This window comes from Salvelinus namaycush, chromosome 21 (assembly GCF_016432855.1).
Source record: "Salvelinus namaycush isolate Seneca chromosome 21, SaNama_1.0, whole genome shotgun sequence".
In the NCBI taxonomy this organism is placed as follows: domain Eukaryota; kingdom Metazoa; phylum Chordata; class Actinopteri; order Salmoniformes; family Salmonidae; genus Salvelinus; species Salvelinus namaycush.
The window spans coordinates 44,852,434-44,871,156 of record NC_052327.1 but is presented as its reverse complement, the minus strand read 5'-3'; the positions used below and the strand labels follow the sequence as shown (position 1 = coordinate 44,871,156).

General features: G+C 42.7%; 1 protein-coding gene across 1 annotated transcript in view; it reads left to right on the top strand.

Moving 5' to 3' along the window:
* The first annotated feature begins 6,964 nt into the window (after positions 1-6,964).
* LOC120065919 (inositol 1,4,5-trisphosphate receptor type 2-like) overlaps positions 6,965-18,723 on the top strand; it is a 100,080-nt gene continuing 88,321 nt past the window's right edge. Inside the window, exons 1-9 of the mRNA XM_039016962.1 lie at positions 6,965-7,075; positions 7,615-7,815; positions 9,255-9,506; positions 9,847-9,972; positions 10,267-10,395; positions 10,616-10,736; positions 11,823-12,004; positions 12,134-12,276; positions 12,579-12,708. Coding sequence (XP_038872890.1) covers positions 6,965-7,075; positions 7,615-7,815; positions 9,255-9,506; positions 9,847-9,972; positions 10,267-10,395; positions 10,616-10,736; positions 11,823-12,004; positions 12,134-12,276; positions 12,579-12,708 — 1,395 coding nt within the window. The remainder of the gene's footprint in view (positions 7,076-7,614; positions 7,816-9,254; positions 9,507-9,846; positions 9,973-10,266; positions 10,396-10,615; positions 10,737-11,822; positions 12,005-12,133; positions 12,277-12,578; positions 12,709-18,723) is intronic.

Sequence of the window (18,723 nt, the reverse complement as noted above, 5' to 3'; positions counted from 1 at the left end):
GTCGTGATGGATTAGTAGGGTTCCAAGTACCAGAGGGGTCCAAGTCAAATTGGCAAAATAGGTATAGTGGCCCAAGAAATTGGCCGATGGATCTATACAGCTAACTGTCCAATATGCTCTAGACAGCTAGCAGCTAGCGGGCTGCGGCTATCGGATGTGCATTCAGGGGTGGTATCGATGTAGAGGCCTATGGTTGCAATGGGACCAGGCTAGGAGAATCTAGAGTGTGTCAGTCAATGCCTAAGGGAATCCTGCTGGTTTGTTGATTACTGTTGTAATCAGTTGTTTGAGCTGTGCTGTCACAGGCACTAATTACTTTCTGGACTCGGCTTATTCGGGCTTTCTATAATTGGGTTCAGTGATTCACATTATTTTGTTCAATTTCAGATCCAGACATAGATGAGATTGCAGCCAAAGCAGAGACCATGTTTGCTGGAAGGTAAGTAAACTGTGTGTTGTGTTTATGTATGCATGCATGTGTGTGACGAATGGGGCACTATGGTTTTAGTTCAGAGAAAAGTGCTGTATGTATGCCTATATGTCTGTGTGTGTCATATGGATGGATGTGCACGGTTAATTGAATATTCGATTACTTGCGAGAGTATTTATTAAAAATATATAAATAATTATAGGCCTATTTTAACAATGAAAAGGATTTGTCTGAATTAAATAAATAAAATAAATGTATACGTGTGACATTGCTACATACAAGTACAGAACCAGTCAAAGGTTTGGACACACCTACTCATTCCAAGGTTTGTCTTTATTTTTAACATTTTCTAGATTGTAGAATAATAGTGAAGACCTCAAAACTATGAAATAACACATGAAATCATTTAGTAACCAAAAAATTGTTAACCAAATCAAAATATATTTTAGATTCTTTAAAGTAGCCACCCTTTGCCTTGATGACAAAAAAAGCATTCCAGGTTAAGCTGGTTGAGAGAATGCCAAGAGTGCAAAGCTGTCATCAAGGCAAAGGGTGGCTACTTTAAAGAATCTAAAATATATTTTGATTTGGTTAACACTTTTTTTGGTTACTACGTGATTCCATATGGGTTATTTCATAGTTTTGAGGTCTTCACTATTATTCTACAATCTAGAAAATGTTAAAAATAAAGACAAACCTTGGAATGAGTAGGTGTGTCCAAACTTTTGACTGGCACTCTATATACCATGACAATTGATGTTCTTAATTTAATAAAACCACAAACTCTTGGGCCTCCCGAGTGGCGCAGCGGTCTAAGGCACAGCATCGAAGTGTTGCGGCATCACTACAGCCTAGGGTTCGATCCCAAGCTGTATCACAACCGGCCGTGACCGGGAGTCCTATATGGCGGTGCACAAGCGTCGCCCAGGTTAGGGGAGGGTTTGGCCAGGGGGGCTTTACTTGGCACATCGCGCTCTAGCGACTCCTTGTGGTGGGCCGGGCACCTGCATTCTGACTTCGGTTGTCAGTTGAATGGTGTTTCCTCCGACACTTTGGTGCAGCTGGCTTTCGGGTTAACCAAGCAGGTGTTAAGAATTGCGGCTTGGAGGGTCATGTTTTGGAGGATGCATGACTCGACCTTCGCCTCTCCCGAGCCCATTGGGGAGTTGCAGAGATGAGACAAGATCGTAATCACGAAATTGGGGAGAAAAATAAATAAACTCTTGGATGTAGTTTTTACGAGGTGCGTCCCATAAAGAAGTTATACCGGTAGCCTGCACACGTTTCACACATGTAGCTTGTTATTGTTGGGCAATCAAAGCTGCACTACAGTCAGTGGCTCTATATGTTGCCTAGCAGGTGAAGTGGGATATTTCTAATCAATGCAAAAAGGAATGAAAAAATATAGCTGTGAGCCACAATGAATGGAGTTCACAGGATGAAAGGCCACAAGATCAGTTGGATAACAAATCAGGGGTTTTAAATGGACACGTAAAATTAATTATTTTATTTTTCAATAACTCTGCCATGTTTTGACCAATCCCTTAGTTTGATAAAACCTAAGTTAAGACGTACCATGGGCCGACATTCCGAACACATTTGGTGTGATTTGGTCCTATGGTTCATGAGATGATTTTAGAAGTATTTTTAGCTCCATTAGCGTGTGTGAAAATATGCATCTACTGGTATAGTGTAGCCATCTTTGAATGCATCAACTTTATTTTTTCAAAGACCAAATTTGGAGTGAATCTGACTTGGTCCTTGAAGATTTGAATGACTATTTTAATGGTCCAATGTAGCAGTGTGTATCTCAATATCAAATAACTTCTGTGTAACAGTTAAGTAACTTACTGTTTTTGTTTTAAATTCAAATGGTAAAAAATAAACTAAATTAATTAAGCAATTTCTCAAGCAAGAATTTTGTTAGGACTGTCTGGGAGTGGTCTGAGTGGGGAAGGGGAAAATTGAAAACTAGCTGTTATTGGCGGAGAGGTTTGGAACTTTTTCTTATTGGTTATTAACTAATTTGTACCACCTGGTGATTTCACCAGGCAGGCCAAAACTCCATCACACCAAAACAGGCTGAAATTTCAGTTTGTCTTTTCAAACAGCTCTTACACTTAAAGAACAGTTTCATAATTTTAACAATTTCGCTGTATTATTCCAACCTCATAGTGTGGAAATATATACTCGGTGGCCAGTTTATTAGGTACACTCATCTAGTACTGGGTCAGACCCCCTTTGCCTCCAGAACAGCCTTAATTCTTCGGGGCATGGGATTCTACAAGGTGACGGAAACATTCCACAGGGATGTTGGTCCATGCTGATGTGATGGCATCACGCAGTTGCTGCAGATGGGGAGGCGGTACATTCATGCTACGAACAGCCCGTTCTATCTCTTCCCATAGATGCTCTATTGGGTTTGGTCAGCAAGCATGTTCAGATACGCTATGGCGTTCAATCGCTGTTCAATTGGTATCAAGGGACCTAACGTGTGTCATGAAAACTTTCCCCACACCAGGACACCACCACCAGCCTGTACCGTTGACACCAGGCAGGATGGGTCCATGGACTCATGCTGCTTATGCCAAATACTGACTGCCATCAGCATCAGGAACCTGCCATCAGCAACTGCCATCAGCAACAGGAACCGGGATTTGTCGGACCTGGCAATGTTTTTCCACTCCTCAATTGTCCTGTGTTCATCACATGCCACTGGAGCCACTTTTTTTTAGCTAATAGGAGTAGAACCCAGTGTGGTCAACTCCTGCAACAGCCCATCCGTGACCAGGGCCGACGAGTTGTGCTTTCTGAAATATCATTCTGCATCTGAGCTGTTTTTGCCCACAGGACTGCTGCTGACTGGATGTTTTTTGTTTGTTACACAATTCTGTGTAAAGCCTAGACATTGTCGTGCGTGAAGCCCAGGAGGACGGCAGTTTCTGAGATACTGGATCCGGCAAGCCTGTCACTGACGATCATACCACGCTCAAAGTCACTTTGGTCACAAATGTTTCCCATTCTAATGTTCAATCTATGAGTAAGTGGATGCCTGTCTGCCTGCTTTATATAGCAAGCCACTGCCATGTGACAATTTTCGTTAAAGGGGTGGTGTACCTAAATAAACTGGCCACTGAGTGTGTGTATATAAAACACAGAAAATTCACGTTTTTGACTGCACTGGGCCTTTAAGCATTAGCGTTACAAAGTCAGAAAAGTGATCTGTTTATAGTTTCCTTTTTTTAAGATATCAATGCCAAACATTACACAGTTCATTGTGGTAATGACTTTGACTCTAAAACGTTTCAAGTTGATAGGCCATTGTGGAGTGGATTTTCAACTTATATGGACACGTAAAATATGATTTCCTGATTTAACAAGAGCCTAGCCATCTCTTAACCAATTTGGTATTATTTGGACTTATGGTTAATAAGAATACGTTTTTCAAAGGTTTTCCTAAATGTCCAAGATCTATCCTGATGGACCTTATGGGTCCTTCAGGCAAATTTGTTCACCATGAGGAAAGATGCCTACATAAATTTCAAGTCCCTCGGTCAAACAGGGTTTTAGTGAGACTGTTTATAACAGTGCCACCTATAGGCCAATCGGGGCTATTATTTTCGTCCGTGACTCATGGCCTCTCTTGTGTGCCAAATTAGAGAGAATGTTAACAATCTTCCCCTGTCCAGCAGCAGCAGTAGCAATGTCTCTATAGATTTGTGCAGCAAACAACTGTTCTTTCGGAAAAAAGTTGTACAAAAGTTTGTCAACTATCCGCATGTCATGATATTATTTGAATAATGAAAGTACTTCAAATGCCCATCTCTAGTGTGCCAGTGTTTGTCAAAACACTGTGTATGCCTCCACTGTCTCTTTCTAACCCTGCGTCTGGTGCTTCCAGTTCAGAGTGTAGTGCTGTGGAGCTGGATGACGAAGGGGGTAGGACCTTCCTGAGGGTGCTGATCCATCTCATCATGCAGGACTACCCCCCACTGGTCTCAGGCTCGCTGCAGCTCATGTTCAAACACTTCAGCCAGAGAGCAGAGGTCCTACAGGCCTTCAAACAGGTAACAGCACAGTTTGTGTGTGTGTGTGTGTGTGTGTGTGTGTGTGTGTGTGTGTGTGTGTGTGTGTGTGTGTGTGTGTGTGTGTGTGTGTGTGTGTGTGTGTGTGTGTGTGTGTGTGTGTGTGTGTGTGTGTGTGTGTGTGTGTGTGTGTGTATACATGTGCCTGTGTCTGATCTGTGTATTTTTGTCTGTGTGTGTGGTTTCAGTGTGTGTGTGTGGGGGGGGGGTCTGATCTCACTGTGTGTGTTTCTGTCGTCCCTTGCAGGTCCAGTTGCTGGTGTCGGAGCAGGATGTAGAGAACTACAAGCAGATCAAGACAGACCTGGACCAGCTAAGGCTGACGGTGGAGAAGTCTGAACTGTGGGTGGAGAAAAGTGGAGCCTACGGCAGTGAGGACATAGGAGAGAGTCAGGGCAAGGAGCAGACCATGGAGGTACATCACACTACAGTACACTATACTACAGTATGCCCCCTACAGGCCACAGTTGCCACACATCATAGAGGGCTAATGGCTGAGCAAGGGCTGAATCCTTACTCGATATCCAAGTAATTTCTTCAAATCTAAATGTATTTTTGTGTAATGTGTGATTGACAGGAGGCTGGAATCCTGAGCCCAGTACAGGGTGGGGATGTGAAGCCCCAGATAGACAGCAACAAAGCCAACAACTACAACATTGTCAAAGAGGTGGGCTGCTATTCTGTCTCCTTGAACTTTGTGTGTGTGTGTGGTATAGGTTTGCAAAGTTATGGGTAATTTACCTTCTGTAATTTTGGTAATGAACAGGTAATCTATGGTAACTTTGGTAAATTATACTTGAATAGCTTTTAAAATATATATATATTTTTAAATCATATATAGAATCTTTTTTTTTTATGTCTGTTCATATTGACCACAAGTTTCTAGTGGATATACCATATGGTTCAAGAGAAAATAGCCAAATTAATGAAATAAGCACCTACAACAAAAACATTATATTTAATTAACTCTGCATCTCTTCCAACTATTAACTTTTTCTCACAACTGCCACCAGTTTGGTACTAAAATATTTACAAAGACATGTTGACATAGCAAAATTTGTATGTAAAAAAAAAATATATATATATATATTACAGCTGCAATATGTAACTTTTTGGGTGACCTGACCAAATTCACAAAGAAATGTGAGTTATAGATATGTCATTCTCATTGAAAGCAAGTCTAAGAAGTGCCAGATCTGTTCTACTGTATGTGCACCATTTCTATGCTTCCCGTTCTTAAGTTTAATTTTTGCGTCTTTTACTTTTGTACACCAGCTTCAAACAGCTGAAAATACAACTCTTGTTTTGTCACACAAACTGCAATTAGGTTAACTATTCGAAGTTTAGCAACCAGGAATTGTCGAAGAGATTTTATATATTTTACATGTGAGGCCGCACAGGCTGTGTTTAGACAGGCAGCCCCATTCTCATCTTTTTTTCACTAATTAGACTTGGAAAGTTTCTGGTAATATACCCTCACTTTGCAACCCTAGTGTGGTTAAGCAGCATTATCAATTACAGTCAGTGCAGTCTTTGAAAACACACCATGACGCTGGGATAATTGATTGTCCACTAATAATTTACAGACCTTACGTCGCTGGCCAATGTAGCCATGTTTTATGTGGGCCTGACTTGTAACTTGACTTGCATTTCTTAATTGCTCCTAGGGGATAAATAAAGTTACATTTAATTTAATGTGCTCCAGTAACAGTAAATTACAGCAGCTGAAAATGCAAGTGTTTTTAGACTGATTGCTATTGCTGTGTAATGCATGTATTAGTGTTTGATCTGTGTGTGTGGTCAGTAGATCCTGCTGCGGCTCAGTAAGCAGTGTTACCCCGGGAAAAAGAGTCGTGTGCAGCAGCAGAGGCTACTGAAGAACATGGGCGCTCACACTGTGGTGCTGGACCTGCTCCAGATACCTTATGAGAAGGTGAGCACATAACATTTAGAGGTGTTTTACTCACAAGTGGAAGTAGGTGTCTTACACACAGGAACCAGTCCATATGGGCTTATAAAATAAGTGCTTCAGGTGAGGCGCCTCAAAGCTTGACATAAATGTTGTCATTATCAATAATCAGACTTTATTTTGATAAAGCTTGACTAGGTAGGTCAGGGCTCTTCAACCCTGTTCCTGGAGCGCTACCGTCCTGGAGGTTTTCGCTCCAACCCGAATCTAGCGCATCTAAATCTAATAATTAGGTAGTTGATATGCTGAATCTGGTTAGTTACGACTGGGGACGAAGCGAAAACCTACCGGAGGGTAGCTCTCCAGGAACATGGTTGGAGAGTTCTGAGATAGATTAACACTGCCTTGGTAGCTTTGTTTGACCATCTTTATGGATTGATTTTGTGGTGACGCAGTTGTACAACTGTGTTGTGACTCATGTGCTGTCTGTCGGTCGGTCGGTCTGTCGGTCGGTCTGTCTGTCCCCAGAGTGATAAGAAGATGAATGAGATCATGACACTGGCCCACGTGTTCCTGCAGAACTTCTGTAAAGGGAACAGCCAGAACCAGGTTCTGCTCCACAAACACCTCAACCTGTTCCTCACACCAGGGGTATGCTCACATATAAACACACTCACACAAGCATGCACATTACGCTTCGAACACACCGACAGCGTCATTGCATTTTGGTACACCAGAATTACATTCATTTCCAATGAAACGCTGCGTTTGCCTTGCAGCATTGCGTTGCAGAGGCAGTTGCAGTGCTTTTGGTGTGGTGCATATGTTGGATTTATCGAACGTATGTGTCAAACTGTATGTGTAGACGGCTTGACAGAAATGGTAGCAGAAGGTGAATGTTGAACTTCTGTTGCACACATCCTGGTGATGCTGCGTACTATTTTGCGCAATGACGTGGTCGGTGTGTTCGAGGCGTTACGCATGCATTCACGCCACACTGCGCACACGCATCCACACAATGTATACATGCGTGTATAGTTGCACACTCTACTCAAACACACAAACACGCAGCCGCACACGTTTGTCTACATGTTTTAACTATTATTCAACAAAATAAATGCATTTTATTACAAGATATCCGTATGTCAATAAATGTGAAATCACTGTACACATCTTTTCCCTCTCTCCAGCTCCTGGAGGCTGAGACCATGCGCTACATCTTCATGAACAACTTCTATCTGTGCAACGATATCAGTGACCGTGTGGTCCACCATTTTGTTCACTGCATCGAGACGCACGGCCGACACGTCCAGTACCTCAAGTTCCTCCAGACCATCGTTAAGGCCGACGGGAAGTATGTCAAGAAGTGCCAGGACAAGGTCATGACCGAGGTGAGAGAGGGATGATGCGATCTTTGAATGGCTGTGGAGACAACGCAATAGCATAGTTTCCACTACCACTATCTCTTAAAATGTGACTATAAAAAAAATTATAAAAAGGATAAGTACTGTTATTTTATAGAGTAATCTATTTTCTAGTTCCATAGCTAATCTATCCTCGCCTGATGACTCAAACTGATTTATTCTGCTGCTCTATGTTCGCTACATACTTCAGTCAGAGACCGCCGTCATTGAAGACATTTGTGGTGAGGTCAAAATGAGGGGTGTTGTACAAAACAAAGTCCTCTGCGATTGGATCATCTTTAACCAATCAGAGTATCAAATCCATTGCGGAGAAGAAACTAACGTCCGTGGGCGTGGTGTAGCGTTTGGCCGGAGCAAGGAGTTTGGGTAGCCATGCAAGATCTATCCATTCCCAAAATAAATAAAACCTGACTACTTTCTGAAAATACCTTGTGGATGAATTTGTGTCCCGTTGACAGTGGTCGGAATCTTGGTTGAGGGCATTACAGGAAGTCATTGCATGTTGCGTCTCAGTTTAGGTTAACAGGAAGTGTAAACCAATATCATGGTATGTCCTGCTCATCAGTATCAAACTATACTGAACAAAAATAAACGCAACATACAAAGTGTTGGTCCCATGTTTCATGAGCTGAAATAAAAGATCCCAGAAATGTTCCCATGGTGGCGGTGGGGTTATGGTATGGGAAGACATAAGCTACGGACAGCGAACACAATTGCATTTTATCGATGGCAATTTGAATGCACAGAGATGCAGTGACTAGATCCTGAGGCCCATTGTCATGCCATTTATCCGCCGCCATCACCTCATGTTTCAGCATGCTAATGCACACCCCATGTCGCAAGGATCTGTACACAATTCCTGGAAGCTGAAAATGTCCCAGTTCTTCAATGGCCGGCGTACTCACTAGACATGTTATTCATTGAGCATGTCTGGGATGCTCTGGATCGATGCGTACGACAGTGTTCCAGTTCCCACCAATATCCAGCAGCTTCGCACAGCCATTGACAATGAGTGGGACAACATTCCACAGGCCACAAACAACAGCCTGATCAATTCTATGCCAAGGAGATGTCTCGCTGCCTTAGGCAAATGGTGGTCACCACGCCCCTAGCTTTTCCCCCTTTTTTTTAAGGTATCTGTGCTGTGACCAAAAGTTGTACAGTAAATCTTTCTTCTCAGTCATGTGAAATCCATAGATTAGGGCCTCATTAATTTATTTCAATTGACAGATTTCCTTATATGTAACTGTAACTAAGTAAAATCTTTGAAATTGTTGCGTTTTTATATTTTTGTTCAGTGTGTATCGATATATCGAATGATCAATATTGGTGCCCCCACTAGTTATAAGGTATTCCCTATCTAACCTCTACTCGTCTGTCTCCCTTTCTGTCCATCCCACCCCCAGCTGGTGAACGGTGGCGAGGACGTGCTGGTGTTCTACAACGACCGCTCCTCTTTCCCGGTGCTGTTCCAGATGATGTGCTGCGAACGGGAGCGTGGGGACGAGGGCGGAGCCCTGGCCTACCACAACACCCTGGTAGAGCTCCTCGCTGCCTGCACCGAGGGCAAAAACGTCTACACCGAGCTGAAATGTAACTCCCTGCTGCCCCTGGATGACATCGTCAAGGTGGTCACCCACGATGACTGCATCGCTGAGGTACGGGGTCATCTTGAGAGTCTGTGTGTCATTGGATGCTGAGGAGTCTTTCAGTAGTCTAATGTGATTTCATATCCTTGTATTCCACTTCATCTGTACTGATCTTAGGATACAGAGTAAAGCAGGATAGTATAGCATTATAGATAATTGACATGCACCTATTTTGTTTGCATACAGAGAGTGGTCAGAGGTTTGCTTACCTAGATTCATAGCAATGCATACAAATTGTGATTCCAGAACAGCCAGCCTTGATATAGCCTAGCATTCATTCACCTCAGTGGAATCGCTCACACCTGTCATTCATCTGGATGCATGGTTTCTATTGGCCCTCCCTCCCCAGGTGAAGACGGCTTACGTGAACTTTGTGAACCACTGCTATGTGGACACGGAGGTGGAGATGAAGGAGATCTACACCAGCCACCACATCTGGAAGCTCTTTGAGAACTTTCTGGTGGACATGGCACGGGTAATGTCCTCACTAAGGTCCTCCTCAAAGGGATGTGTCTCAATAGTCCAAAACAGGTTATTTTTCCTCTGTTTCGTTGTGTCCTCTTCCTCATCTGCACTGATCTGAACACAAAAAACCAACATGGTGGGTCCCTTAAGGGAATGGGCTTTTCCCCAGTCCAGTTCATTGTAGATGAGGGAAAGGAGAAGAGAAGTCCATTTGACTATTGAGATATACCCCAGGTAAGTCTCTGTCCCCTCACTCCTGAGTGACAGACAGACTTCACATCCCCCTTTCCTTTTCTGTTTTTAGGTGTGCAACAGCACCACGGACCGTAACCATGCCGACGTTCCCCTGGAAATGTATGTGATTGAGACAGTAATGGCCATCGTCAAGGGCTTCTTCAGCTCCCAGTTCCCTGTCAACAACTCCAACCTGCAGGTATGGCTGGGAGAGAGGTTAACCTTATACATGGGCATTTAAATACCTTCCTCAGGTCACTTCCAAATGTTGGAAGGACAGAGGACCAGATTTGGTTCAGTTCAGGTACTTCCGGCAAATGCTGATCCATCTTGTAGTTGGCACAACATTTTGAGTGTTATTGAAGTGTCCGTTTTATCTTCTCCTATTATCCCTCTCTCTTTCCTCTCTACTATGTCAGACCCACCAGCCCATCTTCATCAAGCTGCTCCAGTCTTCCTTCAGGATCTATAACTGCACCTGGATCAGCTCGGCCCAGAAGAACAACATTGAGGGCTGCATCAAAACACTGGCTGACGTGGGTGAGTCTCACAGCCCAATAATTGCACTTTGACAGGCCTTGACCAAGGTTGGTAAACTGGAAACGTTGGTGATTGCTATAATGACAGGCAGACATTGCAAGTCTTTTGAGTCTCATCCAATAAACCCTGTTATTCTGCCACAGCTGTTATTCTGCAACCACTGTGTATTCAGACAATATTTGCAGAAAGTAGTTCTCTGTTGGTTGATTGGGTGTCATGTCAGTTTATGTTAATATCTGTGTCTGGAAGAAATCTGGGCCGGTGTTCATAAAGTGTCTGAGTATTCAATATGATCTGCAAGGCTAAACTGATCCTGTATCAGCACTCCTACTTTGAGGCTCCCTCAGTTCCTAGTTATAAAGTAGTGGTGTAGTAGTTGGACAAAAAGAGTATCGTAACGGATATGGGTAATTTTCTGGATACAATTATGATCTGAGTATTTTTTGTAATTATCCGTGATTGGAAAAAAAGTTATTTTCGGGTTCTGGCAAGCATCTTTCTCATGTCAGTCAATCACAAAGTTTCTAAATCATACTGTACTGTCTTTGAGTCAGTAATGTTCGTGGTCTAAATAGCTCAACTGGCTAGTTTGCCTGTCTGTAAAGAGAAAGGCAAGCTGTACGTTGTTCCTGCTGCTCTGATTGGATAGAGTGAAGCTGTGTTTCTCTGTTCACTTCATCTGATCACTTTTCCTCACAGGTTTTCATTTAGAATGTTACTATGATAAATCACATGGTGAGGATGTTTCCTATCAAACTATCAATGTGCATAATATCTAACAAGTGGGGCAAGGGTAGGGAAAGAATACGAAACGCTAATGCGCATTCTGACTGAGTGACAGCAAACTTGGCTGCAAGTTGTAGACACACACACACCCACACCCACTTCTCTGCTCGCTGCTCCTAATCTGCAGCCTTTTTGCAGTGAGAACGTGCAGGGAGGTTTTTTGCCAACATCTATTTAGGCATAATAAAACACGTCAGTTTTTTCCCATCACGAGTATCATCTGATCCAACTATCAACTTACGTATACAATTACGAATACGAGTATGGCCATGTTTAAAGTCTTCCTTGTCTCCTGTCCAGCCAAGGCGCGTGCCATAGCCATACCGGTGGATCTGGACAGCCAGGTGAACACTCTGTCTCTGAAGGCCCACACCAATGTGGTGCATCGTGCCGCCAAGGACTGGAGGATCTCAGCACGCACCCGGCCCCGAAAGGAGACCCTAGGAGGGCCTGACTACAAGAGCATCATCGAGAAGCTGCAGGTGATCTCACACACACACACACACACACACACACACACACACACACACACACACACACACACACACACACACACACACACACACACACACACTATACTGCAGAGAGTATTATACTGTGTTGTGTTCCAGGGTGTGGTGGCATGTCTAGAGGAGCAGTTCAGTCCTAAGGTGCAGGCCGAGTTCTCTGTGTTGGTGGATGTACTACACAGCCCTGAGCTGTTGTTCCCAGAGGCTGCCAGACTGCGCTGTGAGAGTGGAGCCTTCATGTCCAAGTGAGTGTTGCAGAGGCACAAAAGGGGTCAGACACTGATCACAGATACACTATCTATGGGCTGCATTTACAGAGCATTTAGACCAGTGCAAAGTTAGCATTTGACCTACCATTGTTCTGGTTTGTGATTTAGTTTAGACTATCTAACTGACTTCTCCTAAATGTTTCTGAAAAGATATGTTCTAATTTATTATTGTGTTATTCATAATCCTCCAGTCATAGGTCACATGTCTGTTGGTGTGTTTAGATGACTTGAAGCCATGATACTCATCTTCCACCTGTACCCTTCCCCTTGTCATTCAGACTGATCAAACACACCAAGAAGCTGATGGACAAAGAGGAAAAACTGTGCATTAAGATCCTGCAGACACTTAGAGAAATGCTGGACAAGAAGGAGGCCTTCGATGAGCCTGTGAGTACTGATCCAGACATGGTGAGACAAGAGTTTGTTTATATACAAGGTCTTTTTGGTATAGGGATGTGCAGAACATCAATATGATACTGTATCAATACCCAAGGCTACGATACCAAATAATGTGTACTGTTGGTTGTCATCAACCACACTAGCATGCCCCATTCAAAAAATGTAGAACTAAGAACAGATATAGCCATTGGTTCACCCCAGACTTGACTGCCCTTGACCAGCACAAAAACATCCTGTGCGTTCTGCATTAGCATCGAATAGCCCCCGAAATATGCAACTTTTCAGGGAAGTCAGGAACCAATATACTCAGTCAGTTAGGAAAGCTAAGGCTAGCTTCTTCAAACAGAAATTTGCATCCTGTAGCACTAATTCCCAAAAGTTTTGGAACACTGTAAAGTCCATGGAGAGTAAGAGCACCTCCTCCCAGCTGCCCACTGCTCTGAGGATAGGAAACACTGTCACCACCGATAAATCTACGATAATTGATCATTTCAATAAGCATTTGTTTACGACTGGCCATGCTTTCCACCTGGTTACCCCTACCCCGGCCAACATCTCAGCACCCCCTGTAGCAACTTGCCAAAGCCCCCCTGCTTCTCCTTCACCAAAATCCAGACAGCTGATGTTCTGAAAGAGCTAAAAAAATCTGGATCCCTACAAATGATCTGGGCTAGACAATCTGGACCCTCTCTTTCTAAAATTATTCACCGAAATTGTTGCTACCCCTATTACTAGTCTGTTCAGCCTCTCTTTCATATCGTCTGAGATCCCCAAAGATTGGAAAGCTGCCGCGGTCATCCCCGTCTTCAAAGGGGGAGACACTCTAGACCCAAACTGCTACAGACCTATATCTATCCTGCCCTGCCTTTCTAAACTCTTCAAAAGCCAAGTTAACAAACAGATCACCGACCATTTCGAATCCCACGTACCTTCTCCACTATGCAATCTGGTTTCCGAGCTGGTCATGGGTGCCTGGTTCACCAACTACTTCTCAGATAGAGTTCAGTGTGTCAAATCAGAGGGCCGGTTGTCCGGACCTCTGGCGGTCTCTATGGGGGGTGCCACAGGGTTAAATTCTCGGGCCGACTCTTTTCTCTGTATATATCAATGATGTCGCTCTTGCTGCTGGTGATTCTCTGATCCACCTCTACGCAGATGACACCATTCTGTATACATCTGGCCCTTCCTTGAACATTGTGCTAACAAACCTCCAAACGAGCTTCAATGCCATACAACACTCCTTCCGTGGCCTCCAACTGCTTTTAAATGCTAGTAAAACTAAATGCATGCTCTTCAACCGATTACTGCCCGCACCCTCCCGCCCGACTAGCATCACTAATCTGGACAGTTCTGACTTAGAATATGTAGACAACTACAAATACCTAGGTGTCTGGTTAGACTGTAAACTCTCCTTCCAGACTCACATTAGGCATCTCCCATCCAAAATTAAATCTACAATCGGCTTACTATTTCTCAACAAAGCTTCCTTCACTCATGCTGCCAAACATACCCTCGTAAAACTGACTAGCCTACCGATCCTTGACTTAAGCAATGTAATTTACAAAATAGCCTCCAACACTCTACTCAGCAAATTGGATGTAGTGCCATCCGTTTTGTCACCAAAGCCCCATATACTACCCACCACTGCGACCTGTATGTTCTCGTTGGCTGGCCCTCGCTACATATTCGTCGCTAAACCCACTGGCTCCAGGTCATCTATAAGTCTATGCTAGGTAATGCCCCACCTTATCTCAGCTCACTGGTCACCATAGCAACACCCACACGTAGCACGCGCTCCAGCAGGTATATTTCACTGGTCATCCCCAAAGCCAACACTTACTTTGGTCGCCTTTCCTTCCAGTTCTCTGCTGCCAATGACTGGAACGAATTGCAAAAATCACTGAAGCTGGAGACATATCTCCCTCACTAACTTTAAGCATCAGCTGTCAGAGCAGCTTACCGATCACTGTACCTGTACATAGCCAATCTGTAAATAACACACCCAACTACCTCACCCCCATATTATTACTTACCCTCTTGCTCTTTTTCACCCCTGTATCTCTACTTGCACATCATCATCTGCACATCCATCACTCCAGTATTAATGCTAAATTGTAAATATTTCGCCTCTATGGCCTATTTATTGCCTACCTCCCTACTCTTCTACATTTGCACACACTGTACATAGATTTTTTCTATGTGTTATTGACTGTACCTTTGTTTATGTGTAACTCTGTGTTTGATTTTGTCGCACTGCTTTGCTTTATCTTGGCCAGGTCGCAGTTGTTAGAGAGGGAGATACTGGCCTACCTAGTTAAATAAAGGTGAAATAAAAAAATCTAATTTGGCTTCAGTTACAGGTGAAAGCAAATAGAAGGGGGGCTGAACTCACTTATTTTGTCTTTTTTTCTGCCTCATTAAAGAAATGCTAGAAGCCATGACTGAGGCAAACGAGAGTTGTCTTGGTTCGTTAAATGGGTGTGTTATGTTCGCTATAGCCTACCATTTTGTGTTCCTCTTCACTCACCGAAGTTGAAATATCCCAAATAGCCACTGTACTTTGGCTAAAGGAATGACCCTTGTGATTGTGATGCTAACTAAGGCTGTGACGGTTTTGAATGACGGTTGTTTGTCAGTCAAATGACCACGATCAACGTTATAATAATTTGAATAACACACTGTCTCAGTATGCCCTATTTTTGGGTGCATGTATCTAATGATACTAATTTGCTACAAAACCTTGCTGAAACAAGGAGCAACAAGGTTTCATCACTTTGTAAAGAGTCCATGTTACCACGGAAAGGGACTGAACTGCATGTCGGCTGCAGCTGTCTTCAGTGAGCTTTCTTCCACACCACAAAAATCTAAAACTGTCTAGTTTTTAGTGTCTGTTATATTGTCTGTTAGATGTGAACCAGGCTTACTTTCACTTTACTGCTTTTGGATAAAGTTTGTCGACTTGAAAAGGAAGTTCAAGAACAAAAAATGATTTGGTTATGAATTCTTTGGTTCATCCATAATTGTCAGTTACACGTTTTATACAATTACCGTGCCAGTCCTAATGCTAACGTTAGCTCACAAAAGTGAAAACAAACAAGCTGTTAATTTAATTGTCACAATATTTTTGTCACATACACCAGATAGGTGCAGGAAATATTGTTTAACAGGGTCAGCCATAGTAGTATGGCGCCCCTGGCGCAAAAGTAGGGTTAAATGCCTTGCTCAAGGCATAAAGAACAAGTCTCATTCATTCAACTTGGCATTGATGTATTGCAGGCTAGCTATTTCTCGATCCCAAGTCCCGAGATGCTGCATGATAATGACTAAATTGGGTACTTCTGTGAAGAAATGGGCGGGCTGTGGGTTGATTCCTGCTGCAAGTTGATTCTGTTGCTACGATTGGATAGAGCGCACAGCTGTTTCTCCGTTTAGCCTTTCATTATTTAATGACAATTCTCCCTAGGCCTTACTATTCCATGTGTGTGGGCATGACTGAAATCAAAACCCAACTCATATTACCTATTTGCTTATGCTCTTGCCTACACGTAGCGACCTGTTTTGTTTTTTATTATATAAGCAAAAAATATTATTTTATTTGGAATGGCAAGCCAGACAAAATTAAATGGGCCTATTTACATAATGAATATGAATTTGGAGGGCAGAAATGATTACATATTAAAGCATTAGACCTCTCACTAAAGGCGTCAGTCATACAAAAGTTGTACCTAAGCCCGAACTGGTTCTCTAGCAAATTAGTAAGAATGTCTCACCCCATGTTCAAGAAAGGCCTTTTTCCCTTTATTCAGATTACAACCTCGCACTTTCAGTTATTTGAAAAGGAAATCATCTCCCAAATATCGCTGTTTTTAAAACAAGTCATAGAAAGTTGGTTGCAATTTAAATTTAATCCACCAGAAAATACAGAACAAATAATACAACAAATATTGTGGTTAAACTCAAATATACTAAATGATTTAAAAAATCATTTAAAAAAAGCTTTCTTTTGTAAATTATATCATAAATAGGACTGGTGGATGTTATGTCACACATGCAGCTAACAAAAATCTGTTAATGTCTGCTCTACCCAAAATTACAACCAACTAATTGCAGCATTACCGCAAAAATGGAAGAGGCTATTGGAAGGGACTTGTCTGTCGGCCCTGCATTAAAGACCAAAAAGCTATACCAGTTTAATTTAAGGACCAAAAAATTGACCATTCTGTCATATAGATTGCAACATAGTTTAAGAGATTTTCGATGTACCGATTCCATGGCACATGGTTTATGAACTGATACGCAAAACGATCACAGGTTACAGGTTCAGGAATGGCTGAAGAATTGAAACATTTACCTGGAGCTAACTCTGCAGATAGAACTACTGGGTGATTTGAAAAGTCATAGTCAATCGATCAATGATATAATAATACGCCTAGCAAACATGTTTACCTTTAATTTACAATCTGTAAAAACTATGATAATAGAAAGGTTCATACTTTCTGTGTATATGTATGTATGTATGTATGTACACTACCGTTCAAAAGTTTGGGGTCACTGAGACATTTCTGGGATGCTGGCAGTCTAGGCAGAGTTCCTCTGTCCAGTGTCTGTTCTTTTACCCATCTTAATCTTTTATTTTTATTGGCCATTCTGAGATATGGCTTGTTCTTTGCAACTCTGCCTAGAAGGCCAGCATCCCGGAGTCGCCACTTCACTGTTGACATTGAGACTGGTGTTTTGCGGGTACTACTTAATGAAGCTGTCAGTTGAGGACTTGTGAGGCGTCTGTTTCTCAAACTAGGCACTCTAATGTACTTGTCCTCTTGCTCAGTTGTGCACCGGGGCTTCCCACTCCTCTTTCTATTCTGGTTAGAGTCAGTTTGTGCTGTTCTGTGAAGGGAGTAGTACACAGTGTTGTATGAGATCTTCAGTTTCTTGGCAATTTCTCACATGGAATAGCCTTAATTTCTCAGAACAAGAATAGACTGACGAGTTTCAGAAGAAAGATCTTTGTTTCTGGCTATTTTGAGTCTGTAATCGAACCCACAAATGCTAATGCTCCAGATACTCAACTAGTCTAAAGAAGGCCAGTTTTATTGCTTCTTTAATCAGCACAACCGTTTTCAGCTGTGCTAACATAATTGCAAAAGTGTTTTCTAATGATCAATTAGCCTTTTTAAAATTATAAACTTGGATTAGCTAACACAACGTGCCATTGGAACACAGGAGTGATGGTTGCTGATAATGGGCCTCTGTACGCATATGTAGATATTCCATAAAAGAAATCTGCCGTTTCCAGGTACAATAGTCATTTACAACATTAACAATGTCTACATTGTATTTCTGATACATTTTTAATGGACAAAAAAATGTACTTTCTTTCAAAAACAAGGACATTTCTAAGTGACCCTAAAGTGTGTGTGTGTGTGTATATATATATATATATATCTAACAACATGGCTGCGCGCGTGCAAAGCGAGGCTTGGCGTCTACCCAGATTTTGCAAATCATCAGTGATTTACTTAATAGTTCTTAGTTTATTCACGCAGTATAGCCTGACGTACGCTCTATATAGCCAACAATAACTTCTGGATATTGGAACACAATGCACAAAGAGTGTTTTTGACAACTTACAACTTCCACTGGAGATCGCGAAGACGCCCCGGGAGACTGAAACATCGCCGAGAGGAAGTGCCCGGAGGCAACGTCAAGATCGTAAACAAAGGCGAGGGAAGCAGTGTGGCCTCCGGGCTGGGCAAAAGCTAACCCCACATCGGCTTTCACTACCTAGCCTTTTCCTCGCTAACATCCGGTCACTGGCGAACAAAATGGACGAAATACAACTAAGAATTATCTCACAAAAAAAGGATTATGGATTGCAGCGTCATGATTTTCACGGAAACGTGGCTAAACAACAGCATACCCGACAGCGCTATTGGGCTAGAGGGGCGCGACGTCTTCAGTGCTGATTGTACTGCGGAGGACTCCTCTCTCCAGAGGAGGTGGTCTGTGCAAGTATGTAAACAA